This window comes from Nicotiana sylvestris, chromosome 5, assembly GCF_000393655.2.
Source record: "Nicotiana sylvestris chromosome 5, ASM39365v2, whole genome shotgun sequence".
In the NCBI taxonomy this organism is placed as follows: domain Eukaryota; kingdom Viridiplantae; phylum Streptophyta; class Magnoliopsida; order Solanales; family Solanaceae; genus Nicotiana; species Nicotiana sylvestris.
The window spans coordinates 105,990,822-106,001,971 of NC_091061.1; the positions used below are offsets into that span (position 1 = coordinate 105,990,822).

General features: G+C 34.3%; 1 protein-coding gene across 1 annotated transcript; it reads left to right on the forward strand.

Annotated features, from left to right (window-relative positions):
* The first annotated feature begins 201 nt into the window (after positions 1 to 201).
* Positions 202 to 1,290, forward strand: LOC104225722 (uncharacterized). The gene is made up of 3 exons (XM_009777583.1): positions 202 to 372; positions 580 to 805; positions 884 to 1,290. Exons 1-3 carry the CDS (start codon positions 202 to 204, stop codon positions 1,288 to 1,290), a joined length of 804 nt encoding a protein of 267 aa, XP_009775885.1.
* Positions 1,291 to 11,150: the final 9,860 nt, after the last annotated feature.

Sequence of the window (11,150 nt, forward strand, 5' to 3'; positions counted from 1 at the left end):
AATAGACAGATATTGGAACAAGTGAGCTCTTTAGCTACATATATTGCTTGCTTAGTAGCTATTTGGTTTTGGACTTATGTACGTAAAATTGAAAATGACTGACGTACAATCACACATGGTATACGACTGGAAAGTGAACAAGTTAGACATGAATTATTGAGTCATTTATTCTCAACTGAACTTTGTCGTAATATTATAAGAATGATTCCTTTAGCTTTTACCGATCTATGTGAGATGTTAGTTAGAGAGGGTGATCTTAGACCAACACTTCAAGCTACAATTGAAGAGCAAGTTGCAAAACCACTTTACCTATTAGCACATAATACGACGAATCGCGAGTTAGCTTTCATCTTTCGACAATCTGGGGAGTCGGTTAGTCGTCATTTTCATATTGTCCTACGAGCAATCTTGGAGTTATATGAAAAATTTATTAAACAACCTGATGGCTCTCAAGTTCCTTCTGAAATTGCCAGCAGCCCAAGATTTTACCCATATTTTAAGATGAACACAAATACAATTTTATTGAACTTTTAGCTAAATTCAAGGTTGATTGCATATAATTTATTATAATAATGTCAGGATTGTATTGGTGCGATTGATGGAACACATATACGTATTAAAGTTTTACAACGTGAAACACCCAGATACCGTGGAAGAAAAGATTATTCAACACAAAATGTATTGGCTACATGCACATTTGATTTAAAATTCACATATGTGTTGGCTGGTTGGGAAGGGACGGCATCTGATTCAAGAATCATGAAAGAAGCGTTAAATAGACAAGACCCGCTAAAACTTCCAGAAGGTAAATATTTCATATATTTATCTAGGGAAAGTTAGATGTGATGAATAAATAATTAAAGCTTTTACTTTTTAACTTTAGGAAAATACTATCTTGTTGATGCTGGATTGATGTTGAGAAGTGGACTTATTACGCCTTATCGTGGGGAGCGATATCACTTGAAAGAGTATTCACGAAATCCACCTCGAAATCCTTGTGAATTATTTAATCTGCGACACGCATCTTTGCGTAATACTATTGAACGAGCTTTTGGAGTTCTTAAAAAGAGATTTCCTATAATTTCTAGTTCAACTAAACCGTCATATGGTGTTGAAACCCAAAAGCTTATTATTTTTGCATGTTGTATTTTGCACAACTACTTAAGAGGTGCAGATCCAAATAATGAGTTACTTGCACAAGTTGATGCAAAGCTTATGAATGATAATGATGTGCATGAAGAACCACCAAATCCTAGGGAAAGTAATGAGGAGTTTAGAAGGGGGAGTTGATAAATTATCAAGTTTAATCTTCTAGGAGAGAAAAAGTCAACGAATTTTTTTGTGTTTATTTATTTGATGTTGTTTGAAAGTAATTTCGGCTATTATTTGAATAAAATATATTATGTACTATGCATTTATTTTATTTTATAACTCTTACAAATAATGTCTGATAAATTTTTCATTAAGTCTTATGAATATCTCTTAATTATATAGTTATCAATATGCCGAAAAGGTCAAAGACATCCTCAAGCGATACAAATCTTTCAGATAACACTTCTGTTTGTATTTGGTCAAATGCTATGGATGATGCCTTAATTGATGTATTCTATTATGAGCACACACTTGGAAACATGTTGGTGGAACTTTTACTGCACACACTATTGACAATATAGTGAAAGAGATGCAATCAAAATTTTCAGATAAAGTTTTTATCAAAGAGAGAGTTCACGAATGAGAAATATTAAAACAAAATTTAGCAAGTATTATGACACCTTTCAAAATGGGATGAGCGGGTTTGCATGGGATTCCAACACAAATATGTGGAATGTTGAATCTGAAGTATGGGATCAATTAATACAGGTACATTTATTTTTAGCAGTTTTGTTCTTTTTTTGCATCTTATAATGTTTATCTTATTTTCTGCATTATTATATTGTACTTTTTTTGTGTAGGCTAAGCCTGAAGCTGGTGAATGGAGAAACAAGCCGATTAAAAATTATGATAAACTAATTGAGCTATATGAAAGGGATAAAGCTACTGGAAAGCAAGCTGAGACTGGAGCAGATATGGTAAAAAGGGGTGCTCATAATAATTTGAGAAAATCAAGTGATAGTTCATTAACTATTGATGAGGTAGATGAACTAATTTCCATGAATGTTGCCTCTTTGAAAAATATCGAGGAACATGGACAACATGAGCAATATCAATCAACTCAGGAAGCACGTAAATCGAATGCATATTTAGAGGTACCGACTTCTAGCAGGAATAAAAAATCTAAATATGATCATCTTGAAGGCATGACTGCTATGTTGAGAGGTGAGATGGATAATTTGGTTAATGCAATTAATTGCCTTTCAACTATGCCACCCATTCCTGAGAGTGAGATATGGCAAATGGTACAAGTGTTGGATTTAGAGCCTAGTATGCACATGAAAGCTTATATTTTTCTTTGCAAACATGCAGACTTGTGCGGCACAGTGATTGGGTATCCATTGGAAGACCGCAAATTTCTTTTACTGACCTTGATGTCGTCACCTGGCAATTGAGTTAGACTAAATATTTTTTGTGCATTAGCTATTGAGGATTTTATAGACTTTGACTAGATCGATATGAATTTTATATGTCATGTTGCTAGAAATTTTATTATATTATGCACTTCAAGTTATGGATTATTTGCTACATTAAAGGTCAGGAACTCAAGGTCCGTTGTCTATACTGTTTTGATGGGGCTGTGAATTTTTTGTTTGTTTGTGTGAAATCAATTTGGGGCTTTCGCTATTATAGTAGAATGATGATTCCATGTGAGGAAGATGCGGAGGTCAAATGAATAAATTGTTTTTATGATTAATTCTTAATAAGCATCGTATTTAAAATAAGTGAGGGTATTTTAGTAAACTTAGTAGTACAGTACAATACAATACAATACAGTCAAACCAAACAATAAAGATGTTATTTAACAACAACAAACGATACAGTCTATCCAAACATTGTATCCATCAAAACGATACAATACAGTACAGTACAATACAATACATTATAAAACGATGGAAAATAACGATCCAAACACAGTGTAAGAGCCCGTTTGGACATAAGAAATTTTTTCCTTTTTTTCCAAAAAATTTTCACTTTTTTTCGAAATCAACGTTTGTTCATAAAATTCCTAATTTTCACTTGAAGATGCATTTTAAAAATTTGAAAAACTCCAAAAAGCTTCAAAATTTTAAGTCAAATCACTCACAAAACTTCAAAAATAACCAAAAATTATATTTATGTCCAAACACAACTCTAAATTTCAAATACCATTTTCACTTGAAAGAATTTTTCACTCTGTTTTGAAATTTTACAATTCTTATGTCCAAACGCCCACTAAGAATTATTAGTTGTGAGTGATTTGAGTGAAAATTTTGAAAAATAATTTTTTGGAGTTTTTCAAATTTTCGAAAATTTCCAAAATGTATCTTCAAGTGAAAATTAAAAATTTATGAACAAATGCTGATTTCGAAAAAAATGAAATATTTTTGGAAAAAAGGAAAAAAATATTTATGTCCAAACGCGCTCTTAGACATTTGGGTGGCCATAAAACATCACATGATAAAAATGAGAATTTTAAAGTTAATTATTTCTAATATAAAAATATGAAATTTGTTTTGACAAAAATTAAAAAAGGAAAGTGTACCACATACATTAGGACAAATAATGTTATGATAGACTTGGATTGAAAATGAAGATTAAGAAAGAAAGAAAGATTTTCGTTATGATTATAAACATGTCATAATATATATGTAATTATAGGATCATCTTATTATAAGTAAAATAAAAAAATTTAAAAGAAAATTTTCAAATATAAAGATATAGTATTATTTTTTTATAATATATTAATAAAAAGAATGGCATAAAAAATGTAATAGATGAGTAACTTTTATCTCATTTTGTGCAAGAGTCTGATTTTTGGAGTTCAAGATATTGATTTGATAGTACTTAATTTAAAAACGTAAACAGTTAAAGATGTTTTTGTTTAGCATTATTTCGTAGGAGTACATGCATGATCATATGTAGTTTTTTCTTTCTTCCTAATATTGTTAGACTAGAGGTAAGCTGTAATTGCGCACCTACCTTTTGGTTTATATAAAGTGTTTTAGAAATTTTCTATTGAAGAAAATGGGCACCATTTCGATATGGTTAAAAAAAAAAAAAGTAAGATTATCTTGCACAATATTAACTCGAGAATTTTTTTCAGTTTGTAGCTTAACTCATCAGCTTTAGTCAAAATGTTGTTTTCAATACTACATTAAAGAAATTGACCTATAATGTTACATTCTTCTAAATTGATGGCCTATAAACTTTTGCTTTATTTGAGAATATATTCTATCTTCTATGATATTTGTTTCATTTACAAATTTGCTAGACACACTTGTACGATAATTGCCCATAAAAGACTATTGAAATACAAAAGACCGTTCCATGATTTCCATCACATTTTTGGTAAGGCTTTTGGATTATGTTTGGTTTTGAAACCTTTGCAAAAATGTATGTTCAACGTATACATATTCCATCTTAACACGACTCATCATTTTTAACATAATTTGTATAAACCTTTGACTAATATTTATTCATAGTTGACAATTAATTTAAAAGAACTCTAAATAATAAATAAGAGAAAATAAATATTTTCCCACCAACAAGGAAGGATACAAAGACCGGGGGAGGGAGGGGGGGGGGGGGTTCCATTCGTTCTTTTCGTGGAATTGGGCTCCATCATTGTTTGGCAAATGGGCATAAGCATCATTAGCATGGCAAGAAATATTAAAAAGGAAAAGTGTAGTCAATTTGCTGGGATTTTCCTAATAATGAAATATGACCACATGGTATGATAAGTACTCAAACACGTGCGCTTAATATTCATATTTCATTACTTCTAAAAAGTCATTCGCCCCTATTTTGGCCTGCTATTGGTCAAGCTTTCTGATGAAAAACATAAAATAAATTGAAGCATCTAATAAAGTATTTTAAATTGACTACGGTATTTGAAGTTTGAGGTCAAAAGTTTGAATAACACTTGGGTTGAAATTCTTTTTAAAATTATGATCCACTCTTAATTAGGAAAAAAATCAAATTGAAGCATCTAATCGAGTGTTTTTGATTGACTTATAGTGTTATATTTGAGGTAAAAAAAATTAAAATACGTTTAAGTCCTAGACAAATTAAAAATTTAAGATTAGAAATATGAAAAAAACTTAGGTTGAAATTCTTTTTAAAAGTATTTAGTTTTTCGCAATATGTGCGACTTGTTCCACATATTTTGTTGTTGTTTTGAAAGAAATAACTAATATTTATAAGAAGAATATCTTTTACATTAGTATATTCAACACAATAATTATATTCATAAAAATGTATCCGACACGTGGCATGCAAACGAATGCAATGCTTGGAAGCATATTAGGATTCTCCCAATCAGCTCTTAGTCAACGGAAGCCATCTAGGTCAGAGACTGAAGATCAAGAAGATGAATCCCGAAAATGATTCATTCGTACTGGACAAGGACGTTTCAGAATCAACACAGTGACATGCATATTAGGAATCTCCTGGTCAGCTCTTAACTAGCCGAGCAATCCAGATCAGAGACTGGCGACCGAGAAGGCAATCTTTGAAATGACTAATCTGTACTGGATAAGGACGTCCTGGAACGACTCATCAGAGGATCACAAGCGTCCCCGAAGACATTTCCCTCAAACCAATGAATTTACAAATTCATAAGTGTAAGGTATGCAATATGCTAGAAATACTCCTAACAGATTGGCGTGATATTAGGAAACAGTTATAGTAAAAATGTCCTATAAATCTTTTTTTCCCACCATTGTAAATCATCTTGATACACATTCATATATGCTATTATATTGAAACTATAACAAGTCTACTGTGCTCTCTTCCTTGGCATTCCTATTATCTATTGGCTCAAATCAATAAAAATCTCTTTGTTTTGCTATTTAATACTTACATAATTTTATTTTTTTATTATCGTAATTGTCTTATCTTTTATTATCAAAATTTCAATAACGTTGGATTAGCTAATTGTCTGTGGCGTAGAATACAAATTCAATTACTAGCCTATTAAATGAATCTTAGGTCAAATATTTTATTGTTGGGGCCAAGTAATTATGTGATTATTCCAAAACATCACTGATCATTTGATTAATTTTTATTTGTTGTAAGAGAAACATCATGGCTGATGTTCATAGCAGATCGCAATCAAAACGTTTGACTCCAAATGAATCTTACTAGAATTCACATCGGCAATTAAGAGAATGTTCATCTCAAAGAAATAGAAATGGAGAAACTAAAAAGGCCTAGCCAGGCTTAAGTGAATTTACAGCCCATCAACATGCTTGAAACCAGAGATCAGTGCGGTAATATTGGCCTTGACCGAGAGTGTGAACATAGAATCACCTGTATTTCCAAGAGTATAACTGACTATAGGTATAACGAATGACGCACTAAGGAGTTATGAACTACCGGAGACTTGAGGTCCGGGGGTGCATGAATCGATAACACAGAGCAAGGTACCGATACTACTAGAACTTTAGAGTTCAATAGCTCTGCAAGAGACCCTTATGAAATTGATTAAGGAGCAAAATGACCATATCGATCAGATTCCAGGGGTACCACATGTTCTTAAAGGAGTAGATGTGGAAGGGTATTTCCAACAACCATGGAAACTAAATGCTTCGCCTTTGCCCATACATAAAAAAATCAAAATGTCAGATCTTGCCAAGTATGATAGAATCGTAGAACCCCAAGACCATATCAGAACCTACTCCACACCGATCAAGGAAAACAACTTCACGAAGTATCAAATTAAATCCATACTAGTTAAGAAGTTCAAAAAAAATATTTACTAAGGGAGCATTAACTTGGTATTCACTATTATCTGAAAACTTTATAAGTTAACTTGTAGATCTGAATAATGTATTCGTTAAAGCTCATATCAGCGAATAAAAGGTAGAAAATCGATGAAAGATATATTCAAAATCCACCAAGGAGATTGTGAGCTGCTCCGAGACTTTATGGATAATTTTAGATAGAAAAAAGGATATCTCCAGAGGTCCCAAATAATTGGGATGCTTTGGCTTTTGCAAAAACTATGAACGAAAAGAGTTCAGAGGATACTAGGAGGCTGAAAAATAGTCATCGAAAATCCCATTCAAAAGCCTGGAGTGATATGTACAATCATTATAGGACTATGTTGCAGGTAGAATAGTATATAAGGCACTACTAGTTAGTGTTGAACGAATTCCAGGATGGAAGTATAATGATCAACCAGTATATAAATTCAAATGACTAGAATATGAAAATAGGAATTCAAGGAATCAATATGAGCCTTCCACTGAGAGTTTTCGACAAGAGTCAAAAATAAGAAAAGAAGTTAGTCGGGATAACAGAGGACCTATCCGGAGAGACAACGCTAGACCTTCCAAGGCGAGCAAGGAACCTAATGTGGCAAAGCTCGTGAACCACAACTTTTGTGCCAGTCCTTTAGAGCTAGTAGTTCTTTGACATACATAGGATACGAAGTAAGATGGCCTAAGAAAATAAGAGCAGATCCTAGCAAAATTAGCCAGGAGTATTGATGCGACTTTTACAATGATTACGGGCAAATAACATATTACAAATCCCTGTAGGATGAGGAGGCATACATCTTGAACAAAGGTATTTCAAAGAATTGCTCTATGACAAAAGAAAGCAGACTTACTCAATAAGCTGGAACAATGGCGAACTACCTCAGGCTACATCACCCAAACGTAAGATAAATGATATTTTTTATGGATCTAAAGTTAGTGGGATCATGTATACAACCGCAAAAAAGTATGTTAAGGTGTCCATCACACACAATAAGTGAATTTCGAAAGCATTCGCCGTAGAATATTTTCTTCGACGACCCTGACTCGGATGACCTGCTATTTCCCCACCATGGTGTAATAAGTTGTGTGTGTTAGGTGCTAGTGTTAAATGTGTTTTGATCGATCCAAGTAGCTTTGTAAGTATAATTCATTCGCGGTCATATAGGAGATATAATTAACGGACAAGGTCATTATGAAGTTTTTGGATTCAACAACTCCAGTAAGGCAACTTGCATGGTAATCGTCTTGCACACCTTTTCAGAAAGGGGATATCAAGCAGTGGCGGAGGCAGGATCTCCACGAAGGGGGTTCAAAAAAAAAATTTGTATCTAGTGGGAATTGAATTCATGACCTTATGTAGATTTTGAACCCCCTTGACCACTAAACTACACTTTTGGATTGTGTTAAGGGGGTTCAAAACTTAATATATAGAGGTAAAAAATAGATTTTGCCTTATATATACAGTGTATTTTTTCGACGAAGGGGGTTCGGGTGAACCCCCTTGCGCCCCCTAAATCCGCCCCTGATATCAAGGATACACCATTTCAAATAATAGCTGGAGATATGATATATAATATCATCATGGGAAGATTATGAATTCATGTGATGGAAGCAATACCGTCTATACAACATCAAGTGATAAAATTTCCTTCAAAATGAAAAATTTAAAGAAGAGCAAAGGATGGCTCGTGAATGCTACTATCCTGCCCCAATTTTGAGAGCAAGCATGACACTTGATACTTTAACTTGATTTAGTGGGCCAACATGTTATGGAATCACCTTACTCAACTCAAGCATGATTTAGGAACATAAATCTTTTCTTAAATCTATTTGCCTTTCATAAAATTAAAATTATTCATACATGCCATAAGAGACCTCAATAGAAAATGATAAAACATAATCTGACTCACACATATCTATGGAGCCTCTATGATAATATGAAAGAAAAAAGTGCCAGCAATAAGATTCTGCCTATACCAAAAAGAATACTGAAAGTCTATAACAACAAAAGAGTGTCACGAGCATGAAGTAGAGCTCACCAATGATTGAGGAAATGAGGGAATTCCTAGTGAGGTCCACAATGTCCATAGTATTACTACCTACATCCACGAAAAAGATGCAACACTCCGACGAAGGGATATGAGTACATAATAAAAAGTAACTCGTATGCGTCATAAGATATCTCACATAAACCGCAACAAAAACATAGAAAGGAAAATAAGGAAGGCGATATGTAATTTAAAATAATAACCAATTCATTACATAAAGCAAAATATGTGAGATTTTGAACTTTAAACAAACTAATATTTTAGTGCGGAGTTCATTAGTACTATATCCCATTAAACCCACCAGGCTGGAGTTAAGAGAAGTGCAAAAAAAAAAAAAAGGTCAACCAGAATAAACTACAAAAAGAAGGCGACTAAAAGGCCATAACAAAGAAACTCACCAGTTAAGAAAGGAGCAGGCCTAAACTTCTTGAAAAAGCCCAATCACTCACGAATTCCCGCAATATAAGGGAGGAGTCAGCCGACCCAATCAGAAATGTCCCCGAATAAAGGAGGGGCGAAGTCTTGGCTGTATAAAAAAGGAGCAAAAGATTAGAACCCACGACTAAGCGAAGTAAACCAAATGCCTGAACGAAGAAAGTTTAGACACTTATGAGTATAATTCCAAATTTCAGGTAAGCCGTCTGCGTTGGCCACCATGTCCTCAATTCTAACAAAGAAAACTTATGCCAGAACTGGCGATTAGCCTTGTCATCCATCTTCACCACCAGGCACGTGCCCCCTTGGTGGCGAAGGTTTAACATTGCCTCCTATAGAAACTAGGGGTGAAGAGATACATCAAATGCCGAAGTGTGATCTCAACCCCGGCCAACTCCGCAAACTTAATAAGCATCCTTATGAGCTTATAGATATACGGTTCTAGTTGAGCCAGGCAAACTCCATATAAACGGAAAAATTCCTCCGCCAGTGGAAGAAGGGAAAGACTGTAGCCGACGTGAAAGAGGTAAGCGTAGAACACATAATACCAAGGGCGGTGAACTTGTACCACGTCCCGCCAGGCAGGGACCAACTCGATGCGAGCGGGAATGCCATATTTATCCCTAAGATCTAATAAATCGGCTTCCTTCATCGCCGACTCAGAGATTTCGAGTTCAGCTTCAGGCACCTTTGTAAAATCAGACCTGACTTTCTCACAACGAGGAATTATCTCCTCCACTGTAGAAAAGTTCTCGTCCTCAACGGCAACGGAGATGCCCTCCGCATAGGGAGGAAAACCATCGCTGGGAATTAGGGAACTTTCCTCGTCGGGACCAGAAGATACGTTAGACATAGTGAAAGAGAGGGTATTCAAAACAACAAGAGTTAAAAACAACAGGGATCGCTAGGGTAGGGAAATAAGATGCACAATAATGGAATAAGACGAAGAAGGTGGAAAATATTTAAAACTTGAGTGTGTGTCTTCACATCCTTATTTATAAGAGCTCGGGCGTCGAAACCGAAAATTAGGTCATCATTACTTGGCACCACTATCAAAGCGGCAGATCCAACAAGAAGACACATGTGAATGACGCAACGCATCAGGAAAATGCACCATAATGACGTATGACGTCACTTTGATCTAGGAACAACGTAACCCCAAAAGTTTCGGCTCATGAAAGGTGGGATTAGGGATAACGAAACCTTGGATGCGATCCGAGTGAGTCGTACTTAATACCAGCTAGTGTAATTCGGGAAAATATGTCTAGTAAATTGTGGTAATTACTCGGGAGAGAGTTATGACAGTCAGAGAGCTCGTGATCGGTAGAGAATACTTAGGAGAATTTACAGAAAATATAGCGGGAAGGATTCCGACAATAGGGGAAATCATAACTCTAGACCTCCTTAATCTTGTCTCTAATCCTTATCCTTGTTAATTGATAGTTTTACGGCTTTCTAAATTTGTTAGTTAATTAGATAAAAATAAATATTATAATCTTTATAATTAGAAAATTGTTTGGACTTGTGTTTCTTATCGATATTGAACAATTATAGCTAAGCCTTAGTTCTCTGTGGGATTCGACTCCGGACTTCTAAACCGGATTATATTTGCAACGACCGCTTAGTCCTTTTTATAAGGCATAGTTGGGCGTGATTAAATTTTGGCGTTGTAGCCGGGGAACTAACAGTGTAGGTGTAGGTGTACATATTTCTAGGTTGCAAGTTTGAGCTTTTATTTTTGTTTTCTTGTATTTGATTATTTTTTTTATTT